The 20,150-nt window shown below is 52.3% G+C and overlaps 1 protein-coding gene across 4 annotated transcripts in view; it reads right to left on the bottom strand.

Moving 5' to 3' along the window:
• Window positions 1-11,642, bottom strand: part of PRRC2B (proline rich coiled-coil 2B) — a 56,523-nt gene extending 44,881 nt beyond the window's left edge. For all 4 annotated transcript variants that reach the window (XM_065878636.1, XM_065878637.1, XM_065878638.1 and 1 more), the window contains exons 1-5: window positions 11,528-11,642; window positions 10,512-10,689; window positions 7,634-7,736; window positions 5,060-5,132; window positions 1,055-1,198 (exon numbers count right to left, since the gene is read on the bottom strand). In XM_065878636.1, the coding sequence (XP_065734708.1) occupies window positions 1,055-1,198; window positions 5,060-5,132; window positions 7,634-7,736; window positions 10,512-10,689; window positions 11,528-11,642 (613 nt within the window). The remainder of the gene's footprint in view (window positions 1-1,054; window positions 1,199-5,059; window positions 5,133-7,633; window positions 7,737-10,511; window positions 10,690-11,527) is intronic.
• Between the last annotated feature and the right edge of the window lie 8,508 nt (window positions 11,643-20,150).

Here is a 20,150-nt window from a genome sequence, read left to right as displayed (position 1 = left end):
AGACTGCTCCCAGCTCTTCAGGTACCTCGTGCATGATCTTGGCCAAGCCCTGGTCACCCCTCAGGCCATCTGCTTCTTCATCTTCTCAAACGAGGAGATGGGAGTGATCCCAGAAGCTGCTTCTAGTTCTAAACGGTTATAATCCTATAGCAGCTCATCTTAATTAATCCCAGAAAGTTAAAGTTCCTGGCCTAAGGAATTTGATTATGTATTTGGAGCAGCCAAAATACCCCAGCATAGGCCGCTGAAAAGGCCGTATGTTTTATGAGAGCTGCACAGTGACTGTTTCATTTATAGGGTATCTGTTCTCACTGTGGGATACCTTGGGGATTAATGAAAACAAGCAGATAAAAGTCCCTCATATTTCAAAACCTGATCAACTCCCCGCCCCAAGGGCTACTTCAGAATCCGTGATTAGAACAGATGGAAAATCCCTTTCCTAAATAACACCTTGAATACTAACCACCCAAGACCATGAAGAAAAAAATAGTACCAGTAAGAATTGCTACACAATCCTGCTGACCCCTTGGCCAGACCCCAGATGAGGGGTCGTGGAGGCTAGTGCTGGGCCGGCTACTCAACCAGGGGAACGTGTTAAAAAAAAAAAAAACAGATTCTAATTTGGCTGGGGATGGGCGAGGGATGGAAATCAAGAGTTTTTAACAAACGCCTGAAGTGATTCTGACAGGATTCAGCCAAGTTTGGGAGCCACTGATTAGAAAACAAGCTCCTGAATCGGGAATCAAGTTAATTGACCCTTGGTCTGTCTGTCCTTGCCGTGACCACCCAGGTACAGCAGAACTAACATCTGATGACTGCTGGGAAGGCGGACAGGCCTGGCCTGACCCAAAGGACAAGAAAGAAGGAGTGACCTCCAGCCCAGCCCAGGGAATAAGTCCAGCAGACGCATGGATCAGGTACAGGATCAACGGTCGTGCTTTCCGGGCAGGGAACCTGGCTCCTCGAGAAACAGCATGCTTCTAAGAGGGCAGAAAGACAAGGGGAAATTCTGCTGTTCCCGTGGGTGCCCAGACAGGGGCTGCAGTTCACTTACTCTGAGGGCGGAGGCTTGGTCCTGGCCCATACGACAGATCTAAGACGCCCTTTTCTTTGCCAGCCTTGTCCTGCCCTCCAGCTGCTTTCAGCGTCGGAAATTCCTCGGGAGAGAAGGATAATAGTCGGCTTGAGGCCCTTAAACCTGTCAAGAGAGTTGGGAAGACGTATGGAGCAAGTGAGATGGGCATCAACACTTCTCTGCTTTAACAATGGCACACGCTGGCAGCCACGCTGCCCTGAAGGGAGCTCCTTCCTGGGGTGCTGTCTGCGCTGGCCTTCTGTGCCCGCAGAGTGGCACTAGGGTTCCCTGACAAAGGGAGGCTGCCCGCAGACCGCACCAGGTCCCTTGCCAGCCACCCTGCAGGAGCTGGTCACAAAGGGCAGGGGGTAAGGTATGGCAGCGGTTCCAGCCCAGATCCTTCCCTCCCACTCCTGGAAGAAGGCAGTAAGGTCCTTCCAGTGGCCCTGGGGGGCGGATAAGCACGGTCTTCGGTGAAATCAGCCCAGTGAAGCCAACTGCTTTTGGGCGGAGGTAATGCCCTGGCCCCCAACGCCTCCACCCTAGATTTACACCCTCACCCTAGATTTACGCCTCTTCGTTTGTCCACTCCAGTTTACTATTTTCTGCAGAGATCCTCAAGCCCTACAAGACCAAACATTTCATGCTTGCAATCTGGGAACAACGCCTTTGTTCTCTCATTCGTTCCCCTGCACTATGAACTCTGCAGAGAAGAAGCCTTTTCTTAACTTCGTTCTCATCACTCACAGCACTGAGCACCGGGAACCTGCAATCGTCTTTTCAATGAATAGATAATAATAAACGATGCATTTTAGGGTCTAGAGTGGGATTTGGTCCCTCTCCTGGAATACACAGCACATGTCCAGCACCACACAAACTTAATAACAGCAATATCACAGAGTAAAATGTCCAACTGTGACACGCTTTGATCCCTAGACAATACAGCCAAATCTGTCCCTAGGTACCACTGACCTGAGGACCTGCTCACTCAGGCAGACTTTGCCGGAAAGAGGCAGCAGGGATTAGTGCAGATGCACGAGGCGGTGATTCATCCACCATCCCACTTAGTAAAAAGGTCCAGGGTCAAATGAACGTGCCGGGGGGATAACTGGACACATTATTAACCAATGATTAACCTGAGAGATAATCGCCAAGTGTCGCAAAGGAGCACTACTGCTCACATAGTTGCTTCATTATGTTAAAAGGTCATTGGCAAGAATGAAATACGAAAGTCTTGCTTTTAAAATATGGTAGAGGGACTTCCCTGGCGGTTCAGTGGTTAAGACTCCACGCTTCCACTGTAGGGGGAGCGGGTTCCATCCCTGGTCGGGGAACTAAAATCCTGCATGCCGTGCATCGCGGCCAAAAGAAAAGAAAAAACGTAGATAATCTGAAGTTAAAAACAACAACAACAACAACAGCAGCAAATGCCTAGTACTTTTTTTCTGCCTCAACAGTCATGAAGGTATTATTCTAATCATGAATTAAACTTACCCTCTACAGATAAAAAAGATAAAGTGAAGAACTCAAAATCTCAAACCAAAGTAGTAGTATTCCTAAGGTCTGAACACCCTGTAATGTTCACCCACCAATCCCTCCTACCATCTGTTCTCTGCCATGAGAAACTGAGGCAGTGAAATCAGGGGCTTCTTCTGAGGCCCCAGATGGAGCCGCCGGTGGCGCTCTGGCAGCAGAGCCCACGAGCCGTGTGCCTCTGGCCTCTGCCTGAACCACACAAGCAGGCCTCCTGGGCCTGATCCAAGTGAAACAGACCAAACGACCACCTTCTACATGGAGAGAGTCTGTCAACTCAGGAAGAACCCTTCTGAGTTCCAAAGAGTCATGAAGATGTTTGCGGGCCACACCCCCAAATCCCCACAGCCCTGGTGGCATCCCGGGCTTGTGACCCCGGCATAGGAGGGGAACCAGAAGCCGGGTTCCCGCCCCGGCCCCACCTGGTCGGCACGTGTCTATTCTCTCCTCTTGGGCTGCTGGGCTCTGCCGTCTCCCAGACGAGCTATCACATGTTTACAGAGTATTTTACTGTGTTTTAGGATTATTTTCTAAATCAAGTTTTCTTTTGATAGGTAATACAATCAAAAGGTTCAAAGGTAAAAAGCCTTAAAAGAGCGTAAACAGAAGCCTACCTCCTACCCTCGTGCCCCATCTGCCTACTTCAAACACCCTCACAAAACAGGTAGTCTTCTGTTTTGTTCCTTCTCTCCTTTCCTCTTATGTTTCCTCCCAGAGATTTTTTTTTAATGCGCATACAACATTTTTAGAAGCGTACTTTCCCTCTCCCCAGTTGTTTGCACAAATGGTAATATACTCTGCGTACTATTCCACACTTTTTTTCACTTAAGAATATGTCCTGGAGATCTTGCCAGATCGGTAGAAAACTGCTTTTTTTCCTTACAGCCAAGCAGTATTTCATTAAAGTACCATCCTTTGACGTACATTTCAAGGGACTGTGTCCAATCTTTTGCTATTACAACGTTGCAATGAATAATCTCGTGCATGTCATTTCACACAGCTGTAAGTATCATCTACAGGGTGATTTCCTCCAAGTGGAACCTCCAGGTCAAAGGGTATTCGTGCTGGTGCGTGACAGGCAGTGCCAATTTACACTAGTTTTTTTTAGTCTCTGTAAGTTCTTGTTAAATTAAAATGAATATTCCATTTACTTAAGGAAATTCCAGCCTTATGGAAATGAAGGCTATAGAAAGCAAAGAACCACTGTTAACAGGCCAGTGAATCATCTCCGTCATGCCTCTGTGACGACCTTGCTTCCGGTCTGCAGTGCCTTGTTGCATCCCCGCCCCACCTGGCCCCGCTCACCCTCCAGGCTGGGGCAGCCAGCTGAGCTCCCCCTGCCCTTTCTCCTCTAGGCGAGCTGCGGCTCCAAAGCCCCCGGCACACCTTCGGGCTGAGGAAGGGGTGGGCCTTCAACCGCACAGCGACCGGAGGCCAGAGGGGCCCGTCCTTGGGGCATCGGAGTGGCAGAGGTGTGTGGGGAAGGTGGCACACGGAGCTGGTTTTCTACTCTAAGCCATAAAACGTAAAGTCTGGCCAGGCCTTGGCCGGCAGGGATACGCAGAAGACAGAGGGCAGTGCCGGGACAGGAGCCAAGGGTAAAAAAGGCAGCCCGTGCTGGTTTACAGAAAAAAAAACTGCGGTGTAGCCACTCACACCACCGTCCCTCTCCATCCAGCTCGGGGCGCCGCCCAGCGTGCTAGAAATACGCACGCCTACACTGGGAAACCAGGAGAGTTCATGTAGAAGAATCTGGGTTTTTGGCTCCTCTCAAGAACACCCGTGGACCCTGGGCCCACATTCTCAAAGGGCTCCAGATGCTGGAGGGGAGCCAGATTTCCCTCTGCCCCGGCGCCCCTCAGCCATGCCACTCGGGGGCCGCACTGCTCTGGGCCTGCCTTGGAGCCATTTCAGTCTGTTGCTCGGCATTCACTTAAAACTCGCGATGCTTTCCCCTTCCACTCACCCCACATCGTCCCTGTGCTGAACCACTGCAGCCGTCTGAGTCCCTGTGTCAGGCAGGACACCAATGGTAACAAATACCACGCAACCTCTGCACGCTCTGGTGTCACTGCCCAAAAGCAAGCAGTTCCCGAGGCTGCTGATGTACAAACCCAGGTACAAAGCCAGCGCCCCGTAGGCAACACCTCCTCCCCGGGGTCCGGGGACTCGCTCCAATAGCAGCTCAGCCGACAACGGAGCCCAGGGCCAGCGCCCGGTCTCCTCCGCACACCTTGGGAGGGCTGTCCTTAGCAATATGTTCAGCGAAAGCAAAGAGCTGACGTGCTCTGCCGATTCAGCACTTCCGCCACCGGGGCAAAGGCAGTAACTCGCTCAGGGAGGAGAGTCCACAAAGCTGCAAGCCGAAGACTGCCTGGACAGAACTGGAGCAGCCCAGAAAAGGCACACCTCCCTCCCACCCGCCCACCGCAACGCCACACACACACTTACCACCTTCGTGTCCTGCTGGCTTTCCATTCAGCTGTGCCCATGACTTTGGTCCACCTGGCGCTGAATTTGTATTCTGAAAGAAGGAAGACAATGAGAACAGGGTCTGCGGTCCACTCCCTGAGCGAGTCAGAACAAGGTGCCCTCGGATCCTCACCTTAGGTCCAGACCCTACACTGATGTACCCACCACCACCAGCGGGGTAAGGTCCAACCATGCGGGCTTTCCACGCAGCCTCCCACTCGGGCAACAGCCCAGGGTCAGGACCCACGGCCACATGACAGACGAGAGGCAGGCCGGAGGGCAAGCGGCCAGCTCAGGGTCCCACGGCAGAGCCAGCGGTGCGCTCGGAACATGCTGCCAGGCTGCCTCTCATGCCCACACAGAGCTACTCTGTCTTGCTCCAGGGACAAGACCAAACCCAATTCTAGTGTGTCTGAAAAACTGGGTGGCGCCGCTAACAGGACAGGCGCGCGGGAAAGCTCACATGCCTGATGAGTCGCTGGCCAGGCGGCGGCACCACTTTCCACAATTACTGCCGTGCCACGAGGCACCGCTCCCCAGGTGCGAGGCCTTCCGCCTCCACTCATGTGGGCCTGCCCGGCTCGGCTCACCTCTGCTGAAAGCTCACCGCACGCCAGGCATGGTGCTAGGCACACCTGGGTCACTTGGGTTAGACACCCAGCTAGTGAGGCAGGACCAGGACTTGTCCCCACCCTGCCCGCGCCCAAAGCCCCTTCAGGTCCCCAACCACTGAACTCGGCTGTCTTCCCAACAACGTGCTACTTAACAGCCGAGGGCGAAGATACACAGACCCAAGCTGACGCAGCATGACGTCCCATCACTTACTGGACTAGATCCCGGATGAACCGTTACCCCTTCCCATCCTCCCCCTGCCGCTGCCACCACACACACTCAGGGCAGACGGCTGTCTCTCTTGCCTTCGATGCAGAGCTGAGTAGGTGCAATAACGCATGTATTTATCACAGACTTGCCCTGAGTGCTTGACCTGAGTGGCCTGGAACGCCCAGGGTCCCCGTGCAGACCACACAAGGGAAATGCCAGCACCGTGACAGGGGCAGGGCAGCCCCTGCTGGGGTTCAACAGCCCCTGAGGGAAGAGCGAGGCTCCAGACCAGCAGGAAGCAGAGGGGCCCCAGGGCACTGCCTTCCCACAGCCTCCGGCTTGGGGTCTGCAGCCAAGCCTGAAGCCACAGGGACGGCCCCCGCCCTCACCCACCGAAGGCACTAAACCGGAAGAGAAGGCCTAGGGGCCACGAAGGGGTTACTAACACTGTGGCAAATCTCACCCCAAAGCTGGGAACCACCGGGGGTCTCCTCCCAACACCGTCCCCGCACGAGAGGAGAGCTGGTAAGCGCCAGGCGGAGGGCCCGCGTGCCAGCTCCAGGACAGGGCCCGACCCGACCGCAGTCCCCGCGGCACCCGTGCTCCACAGGTGCCCAAGCCGCACGCAGGCCCGGCCCAGGCCTGTTCGTCTCTAAGCTTGGAAGGTGAGTCTGACGCAGAGCCAGGGCTGTAGAAACAACCAGGGCTCCTTAATCGCACTCAGCTTCGAATTCTGGGAAACAGATACGAACTCCACACTACATGCTCTGACGGCTCAGCAGGTCCCAGTGAATTTAGGCCAATGAACATGCAGTCTCGCATGAATGTGGATTTCTTCTTGCTTCTCCTTTAATTTCAAAGCACAGTTCAGTGTTGGGTAGGGAGGGTGTCCCTCTGGTAAAGCCATAAGCTTTCCCCGCAGATGGGGACGGCACCTCGGTCCTTCTACTGCCCAGGCAGCAATGCAAACTGAGTCATTCTTTCAAGGGAGCCAGTGAACGCCTGGTATCTGTCTAGATTTTTTCCGGTCTTCTAAAAGATTCAGACACCTCGCCTAGATTTCCAGCTACCAGATACCGGCCTCTGTACCCACAGACAGACACCAGTGGGCCAAGTAGGATATGAGCTCTTGATTAAATCGTGACTCTGTTTAGAGGCGTATGAAGTGCAGCGACAAGTAAAGGATCACAGCTCGGTATTTCCCACAGCATGCTCTGAGAGACACTAGTCTCTAGAGACATTCGACGAAAAGGTTTCCAAAGACAAATACATTTCGGGACCGCTGTCCATGATGTCCTTTTCTTGGAGACTCACAGGACACATGAGCATACTGAAGACACCGAGAGAAAGTACGACATTAAGAAAACCAAGTGAAGGAGCTGGCTTCATTTTGTTTTCCAAACTCACCAGACCACTGAACCTTCTGTAGCCTAACATTTGCTGTCTCCTTATGACACCTGCTTCTGGGGAGACACTGCGGGGGGCCCGATCTAGCCTGTAGCTGCCCGAGTGACTCACCTCAAGCTAAGGCAACTGGAATCAAATTAGGCGTCTATATTCTATTCTGCATCTGGGGTCTTTCCCAAGAGTCACTCATCAGGTTTGCCTCTGGAATGAGCAGGTCACGCAGAGCCACGCTTCTCAGCGATAGCTCCCATTGGTCCCCAGCGCCAGGGAGCTCAGAGGCGCCGACGCCTAGGCAAGCATCGGGACCGGGTCCCCAGCACCTACCTCCTGACTGATCGACTGTGTCGGTTTCTGCAAATTGGAGACAGATTTCTGCAAACCCGGCTGCGGCAGCAACTCCGGCGGCTGAGAGGCCGTCGCACTGGAACTAGACAGAGGCGGGACACACACAGGAATTAGACAGGCACCGCCATGCCCACAAGGTCCCTCCACATTCCCGAGAGACACGGCTGCTCGCTGGCTGGGAGCAAGACCGCCTCTGGCCAATAAAAATACCTTCCCCGGCAGACTCCTAGGCTGGCCAAGGCAACGAGAAACCGGACCACGTGTGAGGTCTGCTCACCGACACCTGATAGGACAGGCCAGCCCTCTGCCTTTCCGCAGAGCCTTCTGTCTGTGAAGACTGAAAGCTCACGGCCAACAAAGAAGTGATGGAGGATCTGTCACGAGGGAGACTGCGTCGGGGCAGGGAATGGGCTCTGAGCTCCCGCCCCTCACTCCTGACCAAGAGCTCACAGCTCCTCAGGGGCTGATCTCTTTGAAGCATGAGCAGATTTTTTTTTTTAAACCTTCTCTTGGCTTATAAAAGAAATATATGCTCATGATAAAAATAAATAAATACATATAACACAGAATTTGTCACAATCTCATCCTCCAGAGAGAAACTCAAGCAGATTTTTCTACGTATATTAGCATAGCATTTTGTAACACAAGTAGGGTAACACCATACATACAGTCCAGCAACTCGTGTTTTACTCAATGCCCTTGACATCTTTTCGTGACAACACACATGGATCTACTGCTTTCTTTTAATGACACAGTACAGGTGGATGGGCCTCAATGTGCCAACCTCCAATTTTTCTTCTATTACAGATAAAACTGCAACGAGCATTTCTGTGTACACATCTTGGCACACTTGTGTGAACGCAGTTCAGGAGTCTAAGTTCTTAGAAGTGGGACAGCTGGATCAAAAGACGTTTTAAAGTTTAAAAGATACCGTGGAGCTACCCTCCAGCAAAGGTGCGTCTGTCGATCTATACCCCACAAGTCATATTCTGAGAGCAATAAGAAAGGGTTCTGAAGGAAGATTTCTGCCAACTTGCAGCCTTCCAGCCACTCGTTCTGTTCAACCTTCCACGCGACGAGCTTCAAGGAGGACAGCAATCCCCTGGCCAGAATCCACCCAATGCCGGTGGCTCAGCTGAAGCCAAATTCTACACACATCCAACGCTTACGCAACCGAGTAACTCACCACCTGTGATTATTACACAATGAAGGCCACTGACCCTCCTCTCTCACATCACCTTCTACCTGAAATAGATGCTTCCAGGTGGTGTCACTTCTGTGGTCTCCAAACACTGAGTCCCAGCAGGTGTGGCCCCCCTACTCGGCCACCTCCCCGACAGCCTTGTGAGGATGTGGCCCAGGGAAGGCAGAGAAGCAGCGCCGGGGTCTGCTGCCCCCGCCAACACTCACTCTTCACCTCTGTCTGGCAAACATGCTTCAGCACACTGGCCTCGTTGAAGATGCCCGACGCTTTCAATGCCACTGGTGCATAAGACCGGATAAAAGGAGGCAGCAAGGCTTTGTCCTCTCTCTCTAGAACTTTCAGTAGCAGAGGCATTTCAACGCTTACGCTGAGCTGTTTGCAGCGTCTACACCTGAACAGAATGAGGACATCCGCCACGTACCGCCTCTGTGCCAGGCCCTGTGCTAAATACATGACTTGGGCAAATCTCATCCATTTCCTGTAGCCACCCCCGGAACCAGGTGTTATTTGTACTTCACAGGAGGACAATGATGCTCAGAAGTTAAATAAACCAGGTCCCATAAACGGCCTGGCTGGAAATCACACACATCTGTCCAGTTCTAAAAGTCACACTATACCGTCAATCAGGATGATCCCTAAGCCAACGGTTAGGAAATGTCTTAAAATTTCAGTTATTACTGATCATGTGACCGAATTATTGGCTCACTCTCTACATATTGTCTGAAGTAACGACAGAAGTTTTACAAAAGCTATTGGCCACTTCCAATTAGAGAAAAGGACCCTGGTTGGCAGGCTGTGCTCTGGGCCACTTTTACTTTCTGGGTCCTGAGTATCAGTCAGCAGCCAGACCACAAGGGAGACACAGGGCAAGAGAGGGTATGAGGCTGGACTGCTCTGTTTTCACGGCCAACCCCAGCAGCAGGGCTCTGCCTGCCAGCCTCAGAGAGGCCCCGTCCTTCCCCAAACCCCTCCCAGCGCAAACCCCAGTCCTCTTCCCTGGACACCCTACCGCTGGCTGGAACGCAGCCGGGCCACAGGCCACGGGCCACGGAAGGAGGAACGAAGGCTCAGGCGGCACACTCGTACTGTCAGCGCCACCACACAACATCCCTCTAATGATCTCTGTGCCAGATCCCGGGCCTCCTAAGGCTCCCGTAAGTGCTGTGCCGGCAGAGGGTGGGCCTGCAGGGAGGCTGCGCGCTGACCCCGAGTGCCTGGACTGGGGTGGCTGTCCTCGTAACTGAGTCCTACAGAGCATGTGCAGGCACCTGTGCGGGGCCCTGCTGCCCCAACAGCTGGGACGGCTCCACCTTCTCCACCTGGGGCCCAGCACCCAGGGACCCCAACCAGGTGAAGCGCTCAGCTCTCCCCACAGTGGCTCCTCTGGGAAAGGTGAGCCCTTCTTAACAAGGCACAGGGGACACTGGTCACCAGGGAAAGGCAGCTCACAGAAACACTGTTGCATCGGCTCCCAGAGCCAGGAAAAAATGAAGGCAGGGAGCAAGAAACTGCTAAATAGCAGGAGTCGGGGGGTGAAAGAAGCTTCCTTTGGAACCTGCCCAGTTCTCTAGAGCTGCCCCCTGCAGGAGGAGAGGGGGCCGGCCATGGACGCAGCTCCAGCTCCCGGCCCTCCGCCCGCCCCTCTGCTCTCACCTCTTTGGGTCTTGCTGATCCTGCTTGTTTGCCCATCCCGTCCCGTCCTTGGGTACTATAACGATGTTGGGGTCGTTTCCTTTGTTTTCAGACTTCAAGCTTGGCAGGTTTGCAGGCGGTGGCATACGCCGGGCTGTGGCAACTTTCCCAAGACTCTGTAAGCCATGTCTAGGAATAACTGCGTAGAGGGAGAGGTGGAAAGAGATGTTGCACAGAAAGTCATGGAAGGAAAGATGCCGGGTTCATTCAGCTGCTCTTCCAAACTCTAGAGGATAATGACAGAGGCAACCAAACAAAAAACAAGGGACAGACCCGCCACGCAAACACACGAAAAGTGCTTGGTGGTCACTTGTAGTCAGTCCTTTTACAAGCCCTTCACCGAGGACTTCAGAGACACAGGAGCTGCTGAAGTCTGTGCGGAGGCTTCCAGTTTGCTCGTGGGCAGAAGGCTCAGGGCGTTTAGGACACGGGGGAGGGGCCAGGCCTAGAAACCTCCATCCCACAGAATGACTAGCCCTGTGCAGAGGGGAGACTGCTCTGGCCTCGTTACAGCAGGACTGAAGGGACAGCCTCGCCTAGACCCAAGCCAAGCCTGAGCAGGGCCCCCGGCATTCATAAAATCCTCAAGGGGTGTGGACAGAATCAACAGGAACGTTCCCCGCCAGGCTCCGGAATATCAGAACCATGAAACCTAAAGGGGTAACTAGTGCAAATTAAATTCCATTCTGCCCGTCGGGCTCAAAATATCCATGGCTTCAATAAGATAACACAGATGAGGAAATAATCCTAGTACAGCAGAGTCAGGATGTTCCAGGCTCTGCAATCATACATCAACCAGGAGCAGAGGGTGACGTGTTTCCCCTGAACTACAGGATGACCATCACGTGCCCAGAAGACGGGTCTGCGTGGACCATTCCTGTCTGACCAGACAGGGGACTCTAGGTTTTCCTGATCCTTGACCTGGAGCTTCTCGCTTAAGGGAAAGCATAAGGAACTGGCCTCCAACCCCCTCTTACCTGAGGATCTGATCGAGTCTACTGATTTTCCTTTATACTTATCAAACAGGCTGAGAGTCGAATACTTGCTTTTCCCATCCTTGCCCTTGGTTATTTGCCCCAAACGATCGGACATTGCGATGAAATGTCATCTAGTAAGGAAATTTTTCTCGGCACCGCTCCCGATCTGCCTTTGAAGTGGGGGGGAAAAAAAACAAAACGAGTGTTAATCCACCAGAACCTCTGATCCAGTGGACGGAATCCTTTAGGGATCACGGACCTCCTTGAAGATCTGAAGAACGCTTTGGACGGACTCTGTCCCTAGAAAGATGCCCTTAGCGCGCACGGGCAGCCTTGCTCACATTTAAAGAGCAACGCTAAGAACTCTCCCTGCCTGAAAAGCAGCTGACTCTATCACTCACCAACCACACTGAGATGTAAACTTCTACACACTGAGTCCGCTCCCTGAGTCAAGGACAGCTCCGCAAGGTGGAAAAACAAATGCTCGCCCCTTGTAGCACATCCACGTCACATCGAAAATAAGGTCGTCCTTATGGAAGGCTACTGTCCATTTCAAGGATGAGCAAACCCAAACCAAAGGGAAGCACAGTCAGGAAATCACCCAGGAACAGCCGGGTGCAGGTACCTTTCAAACTAAAGGACCAGCACCCAGAGGGAAACACCTGCTCAGGCCACAAGAGCAGGGCTCTCTGAGGTGTAGACGGGGCAAACAGAGAACAGGCCTCCTGGTGCAGAGCCCCCGCAGCTTCACTGTCCACTCCTGCCTTCCACTCAGAGAACATCTTGAAAAACCGACCAAGGAAGAAGCTTCTCCCCTCTGCCACCTTCTAACTTTCTACAGGCTCCTCTAGGAGCACTTTCCTCATTCACTTCCTCGCTCATCCATTTCACTACTCAGTAAGGCCACGTGCCAGCTCCAGTGCCTTTTATTCCACCCTCACCCTTGGCCTCACTGGCTCTAAACTTGACCGTGGAAAACTCAAACTTGTACAAGTGACCATTACCTCCCATTAGAATTAATGTATGGAAAAGAAAGCTAAAGCATCAGTTTGGGCATGTCGGTAAAATGACAAGACGGAGGTAACTGTGAAAACATCCATGACTCATAACAGGCACTTGGTGTAGCTGCAGCAGGAAGGTCTGCCATTTCATCCTATTCTGAAGCCACGCCGGCCAGAAGAGCACATCCAGTGAGCTGGGTACATCCATCCTTCCATTCATTTCACATGAAACCTGATACTCAAGACCCGCTGGTCACTGTCTCAGGTACAGGAATAGATAAGCACGCAATCTGTATCCGGAAACACTCAGGCACCTCAATGGATGCCTAGGGGTGAGCACCGTGAGCTGCATAGGATGTGCAGGGGTCACCTACCAGGTGCAGCTACAGCCAGCCAAGGGAGAGGCTCACGTGCAGCACCCAATCCCCAGGAAGCGAACCACACTGCAGTGTCCAGGAGACAGGGCTCCATGAACAAACAAACCAGCAGAAACGCTCAGGTGCTCGCCAAGTTTACACGTCAGAGCACTCGATGCCAGCCACCCTCCCCAGTGCCGGCCTCACGTACCAGGAGCAAGGAACGGCGATGACAGGGAGGGAAACCAGCCCAAAGTGTCCAAATTCGAGTTCTGATGCCAAGGGTTCCAGGACACACCCCTTTATCTTTAAATCTCCCTCCCCGAAGTTGGATCCAGTGAGTTTCTGCCGAAGTCAGAACTAGTAATAACCTCCCCTGGCTGCTTCCCCCAGACTAGGCTGAGAGCCCCTCCTCCAGGAAAGGGACTGTATCGTGTTTGTGTCAGACCAGTAATGAATAGGCTTTCAAATGGAAAACAACCTGAAATTCTCCATTAAGACTAGATGAGATCTTAATTTTAGACACTTGTCATATCAAACCAACAGAAAAGATCACTGGGGTAGGAACATGAATCCCTCCCAATACACATGGGCACACACACATTCCACTGTGAACAAAAGCCCTTGAGACTGCCACCAAGGTGACGGCCACACGTGGCCCCATCCTGCACAGCTCAGTCTAAAACAGGGGTTGGCAAACACCAGTCAGGGTCCCAGCCAATGGCCTGTTTTGTAAGGCCCTCAAGCTAAAAATTTTTTTACATTTTTCACACTTGTTTTAAAGAAACAAAAAATATGCAACAGGACAAGTGGCCTGCAAACTTGCTGACTCTGGGTCTAAAAGGAAAAGGCTTAAATAAGCACTTTTGAAGGTCTCCAGGTGGGAAATGTATGGCGCAGCCTGAGAGGGCAGCCCTGAAGAGGCCCTACAGCTCCAGCGGGGGTCCAAGGAGGGGCCCCAGCAGAGGGATGGAGTCTTTTATTCATCCATAGGAGACCATTCCACGGGCTATAAATGGGATACTGAGGGACTCCTGGCACTCTTTACAAACTAGTGTGACCTGCTGAATAACAAAAACGTTGACGTCCTAATTCCCAGAACCCGTGAATATGTCCCCTTCTCAGGCAAAGGTGTGATGAAATTAAGGATATTGAGCTGGGGAGATTATCCTGGATTATCTGGGTGGGCTCAAGGTAATCACAAGGGTCCTTACAGGAGGGAGGCAGGAGGGTCAGACCCTAAGCGGTTGACAGCAGTAGCACAGGCTGGAGGGGTGCTCTTTAAAGTTGGAAGAGGGCCACGAGCAGAGGGATGCAGGCCGCCTCTTAGAAGCTGGAAAAGGCCAGGGAACGGATTCTCCCCCAGAGCGTCCCCTAGAAGGAGCACAGCCCAGCCGACACCTCGATTTCAGCCCAGCAAGATTCATTTCAGACTTCTGACCTCCACAACTCGGAGAGAACACATCTGTGCTGTTTTCAGCCACGAGATTTGTGGTAATTTGTCACAGCGACCACAGGAAACTATTACAATCGCTTATTCAACACGTTTTTACTAGGCAGGCACTGTCATGTGCCCAAGCCCTGAGCTGGGACTGGGATACAGCAGAGGATAAAATGGACACAAGCTCCACCCAAAGTCCAGCCTACAGAGATGACAGGACTCACCCACGGTCACACAGCCGATTAATAAGAAGCACGTTCCAGAATCTCTCACTTCAGCACAATGATGGAAAATGCTAACTTACAGCTACATCTCTGCTGTCTCTGACCACAACTTTCACCTGACCACTGAACCTACAAACACTTCTGAACAAAGCCAGTGATGCCTTCTTCCCAGCCACACATCTTGCAGGACTACAGATGCCGCATCATTCATTTAAATCCAGATAACTAGTTCTTTACTAAATTAAAAACCAAACCAACAAAGAGAAATAAAAATTATTCACCAGACATCCTGGGCCATCAAATTGCTACATTAAATCTTAACATGCTAGATTTTTTAAAAATTTATTTATTGTATTTATTTATTTTTGGCTGCGTTGGGTGTCTGCTGCTGCGTGCAGGCTTTCTCTAGCTGCAGCGAGCAGGGGCTACTCTTCGCTGCGGTGCGCGGGCTTCTCACTGCAGTGGCTTCTTTTGTTGCAGAACGCAGGCTCTAAGCACGTAGGCTTCAGTAGTTGTGGCACGTGGGCTCAGTAGTTGTGGCTCACGGGCTCCAGAGTGCAAGCTCAGTAGTTGTGGCGCACGGTCTTAGTTGCTCTGCGGCATGTGGGATCTTCCCGGACCAGGGCTTGAACCCGTGTCCCCTGCACTGGCAGGCGGATTCTTAACCACTGAGCCACCAGGGAAGCCCAACATGCTTGATTTTAAAAAACCAAATGTCTTATAATTCTGAAACTTGACCAGAAAAAGTCTTGTTTCTATAGATACTACTAGAAAGTCTTCTTAAAATCTGTTAATCCGGGCTTCCCTTGTGGCACAGTGGTTGAGAGTCCGCCTGCCGATGCAGGGGACACGGGTTCGTGCCCCGGTCCAGGAAGATCCCACATGCCGCAGAGCGGCTTGGCCCGTGAGCCATGGCCGCTGGGCCTGCACGTCCAGAGCCTGTGCTCCACAACGGGAGAGGCCACAGCAGGAGAGGCCCGCGTACTGCAAAAAAAAAAAAAAAAATCTGTTAATCCACGGGAATGTAAATTGGTGTAGCCACTATGGAAGACTGTATCGAGATTCCTCAAAAATTAAGAACAGAACTACCATATGAGCTGGCAATCCCACTTCTGGAAATTTATGCAAAGAATATGAAATACTAATTTGAAGAGCTACATGCACCCCTATGTTCATCGCAGTATTATTTACAATAGCCTAATGGATGAATGAAGAAGATGTGGTATATACACACAATGGAATACTATTCAGCCATAAAAAAAGATGAAACTTTGCCATTTGTGACATGGATGAACCTTGAGGGTATTATGCTAAGTGAAATAAGTCAGACATAGAAAGACAAATACTGTATGATTTCAACTCATATGTGGAATATAAAAAACCAAACCAACAAACAAAAAAAATAAATGAACAGACCAAAGCAAACAAAGACACAGAGAACAGAGCAATGGTTAGCAGAAAGGAAGGGGTGGGGAGAGGGCGAAATGGGCAAAGGGGATCAACGTATGGTGACAGACAGAGACTAAATGGTGGTGAGCACGCACTGGGGCATACGGAAGTAGGAATATAAGGTTGCACACATGAAACATATAATGTTATAAACCAATGTTACCTCAATTAAAAAATAAATCTTAAAAAAAAAGCCTGTCAGTCCAAACTTCTGCCAGTTCACTGATACAAACCGATCTTTCTCTGATTCTGTACTTCCTGGGCCCATGGGCAGAGGTTAGAGTAGACAAAGAGAGCTCTCAGTGGGTCTTCCTGGTGACACCATGCTTCTCCGAACTGACCAGTCCCCACACTCACCCTCAGGGAGCACTAGGAGACCGGAGCCTGACTGTATCCCCGCTTCCCACATCCCAGAAAACAATAAAGAAAACCCTGGCTAAGGGGCACTAAGAGGTATTAGCTGGTCAACAACTGTTGCTTGAACTATGTCCTCTAAATAAATTCAGCCATTCAGCAAACACTTATTGAGCACCTACTATGTTTAGGGAATATGCTTTCTATTCCTTTTGACAAGAGCCCCTCCGTGAAGCCAAAACAGGGAACACACTGGACTAACGTCTGCAACTAAACCCATACGTGCACTTTTTGGAGGGACCCTTCTCCCAGTTTTTAACCAAGTTTTGCACCTGCTGGGCACACTACTGGCCTCTCTAGACCTCAGTTTCCCCACCTACAGAACTGAGGGGCCAAGACAAGATTTCACAAATGCCAGCGGGTTCTAAAATCAAACATGTCAATGTAAACAAAAAAAGATAAAAAAAAAAAAACCCATGTCAATGTTAATAACCCACAGCCATGGAATTACACGATTTATTGTCAAAGCAGCCATGTCTTACCACACATCGGGACTGGATTCTGTATTTCTATAGAAATCTGGGGTGCTAACAGGCAACGCTACTGAGCCACCATTGCTACGGAGACAACACCTGTGGGGAGGGGGTCTGATAGTTGTCCACTGCAACGCTCCACAGTCAGACTGCACAGATGAACATCCTTCAGCCCCAATTCTCTCTTAGAGCAGGGTGGGCAAATTACAGTCAGCCTAAAGAATGGCAAGAGGCCACGCATGTTCCACAAAGCAACAACTATTTACTACCTGGCCCTTTACAAAGCAAGACACCAGCCTCAGGGCATGCAAGGGTTCATTTATTAAGCCAGATTTCACTGGATACAAATCCAAAATACAAATAAAACACTCTGGTTTCCCCAACGGTATTGCAGGTATGTATCTCCTCCACCGAATCGGTGTCAAGTTTGGGGCCCAGCTCTGCCCCACACCCATCTGGCTAGTCTGCTTGCCCCTCGGTTTTCACAAACATCAGCAGTCTCTCTCTCTCTCTCTCTCTCTCTCACACACACACACACACACACACACACACACGCTGCGCACGCGCTCCACTAGCGCTCCACTAGCCCGTCAGATAACAGAGAGACTTGCAGGCAAACATGTGGGTGTGACTCATGAAGCGGGGGAGGCGAGGGAACACACTTCTGGGTGGGTCAGAGGCGTGTCCGTCCCATCCTGTCTCGCGGTGCCTGGGTCCGGACGAGCCGGCTGAGACGCGGGCTCTGCAGGCAGCACAGACCAAGCCTGGAGCACAGCCACGGCTTCCACGCCACTTGCTCTTCCTTTTCTAGGCAACAGAATTCATTTCTGTATTTTTTTTTTCCCTAAACAAGATCTAATTTGGAAGCTCGGTATTACATGTAAAGCAGCTACAAGCCAAGGGAGCGCCGTCCCCAGTCCTGCCCCCGCTGCTGGAAGCCTGCCTTCCCACACAGCCACCTGAGGCCCCGCCTGGGCCCCGAGGCTGTGAAAATGGCTCGCCTAAAAGAAACAGGAAAGAAGGACCCAAAATCCGTGTGAAGACAGCTTTGGGGAACGAAGCAAAGGACATTTTAACACAATTGCAAGCCTGCCCGTTTTGGCAAGTCACTTAAAGAAGTGCTGAGAGGCCCAGGCTCTGCTGGAGCAATACAACCAGAAAGATTCACCAGCAAGGGCAACTTAGTCACCAGGCTCCGAGCCCCCAGACGGCAGGCCCAGCCGTCCAGCAGGTCACCAGACGCCTGCCCTCGGTCCGCCAGAGGGAGGACCTCCCGCCCTCCAGCTTATCAAAAGCCATTTCCGAGTAACAGGATTCATTTCACTCCCACTTGGGTACAGGCCAGCGGCAGACGCCCGCCCAGCCAGGGACTCCCCGGGGAAGCGCTCCAGCTCCGCGCTCAAGGCAGGCCGGCATCCTGCTGACACTCGCTGCCCTCCATCCTCTCGGGAAGACACTACTGTCATCAGCCTGCTTTACAGAGGACACTAAGTCCCTGCCCAGGGTCACAGGCTGGAGCCCGGGCAGGAACACCAGGCCACAGAGAGGCCCTGACGTCAGGCTGCTGAGGCTGTCTATGGGAGGGCGAGTGCACTGGTTCTGACACAGGGCAGCGCCAGCTCAAGGCTGCCTTCTGGGCGACTGCACAGATGACTGGACCGGACAAGCTGTTCAAAGATGAACCTTTTATACGTGCAGGTGCTGCCCACAGCCAGATTTACACCGGGGCAAACCCCGGCTTTTCACAGGTCTCCCTGAACCCGGTAACATTTGGTCACATCACCTGCTTTCCTAAGCAGTCCTCAATCCTCAGGACACGTGGAGCCATCACCACCGACAATGAAGGACCCAATGCGAGCTCCAGCCCGGACCCCACCTCTCAGAGCGGAGATGGTCAGTCACCGGGGAAGACCCACGAGCCATAGAAACAGCACGTTCAGACTAAGTGCCACTGGCTCAAGACACAAGCAGAAGCCCCCAACCCGGGTGGAGAAAAAGGAAAGCGTAATCCAACAGGAAGGGAAGCTGAGAGCAGCCCGGATAAACAGGTCAGGAAACAAGCACGTGGGTCAGTAAAGGACCTGGGCATCAGACAGTATGCATGTCCAGTCTCAGTCAGAACATAAAGAACCATCCCCCACAAAATCTGGGTACAAGATGAATAAACAATTCCATCCTTCTCCAACACGTCAATGTCTGCCAAAAAAAAAAAAAAAAAAAAAAAAGAAACTTCAACAGGGGGGAGGCGCCACATCACCTAGTTCAAGTTATCAGATGTGTGCTGCCCGCTCTGTGTAGCAGACACGGGGCTACTAGCTGCTGGGGGTGCGGAAGCGACGAGACCCCAGCCCGCCCTCCAGAGCAGGCTCCAGACAGCAGCATCTCCATCACCGCCACTCAACCACCCAGCGCTGCTGCAACCACAGACAACATAAACAAAGCAGCAGAGCTGGGTTCCAATAAAACTTTATTTACAACAACAGGAGTGGGTGCTGGATTTGGGGCTGCAGTTGGCTGACTCCTAGTCTAAAGGGAGAATCAGATGTGGAAAAGAGTACATCACAGTAAAATGGATTCAACAAAAAGGGGTTCATGTATCCCCCTGGACTATGCCCCAGGACGAGGCAGAAGTGGGGGGTGGGGATGGGGACTCCCACCTGGGTTTGCAGGGAAGCTTCTGCACCCTCACTCAGCAACAGCATGACCAACTCCACACCTCCAGCTTCCAGGGGCTCCCTACAGGGCCCCAGTCAGAAAACCAGGGCGGCCCACCAGCAGCACAGGGCCCCACACCTCTCCAGCCCCTAGGAGGCAGGAGCTGGCCCACCTGCACAGCTGGAGCCTGGGCCCAGGCAACCCACCCGCAGGAGCCCAGGCAGGTGAGGTTTCTGCGGGGCAGGCCAGCACAAACCTCTCCAAGAACAAGCTGCGTGCAAATAAAGGCCTGAGGACCAACAAAGGGCTGGGGTTAAAGGAGACTCGAGCCACCACCCGAAGAGGTCCACACCTCTGAGGGAACAGCAACACCTTAGGAACCTACAGCAATTAAAAATAAGGACGAAGGCCTGAGCTGCAGGGACCAAAGCACTTCCCTGTCCCCAGCTCTCCTGCACACTTCAGGGGCTGCAAGCCCCACCCCTGCCTCCCTGAGCCTCAGAGTCAGCGCTCCCCGTCCTGCCCTAAACCCTTCCACCAGAGCCAAACCAGGTCACAAGCACCTGCTCAGACCTGCTCCAACCTCACCCCACTGCTCCGGGGTCAAATC

The sequence above is a fragment of the Phocoena phocoena genome, chromosome 6 (genome assembly GCF_963924675.1).
Source record: "Phocoena phocoena chromosome 6, mPhoPho1.1, whole genome shotgun sequence".
NCBI classification, from domain to species: Eukaryota; Metazoa; Chordata; class Mammalia; order Artiodactyla; family Phocoenidae; genus Phocoena; species Phocoena phocoena.
This window is presented reverse-complemented; position numbering and strand designations above follow the sequence as displayed.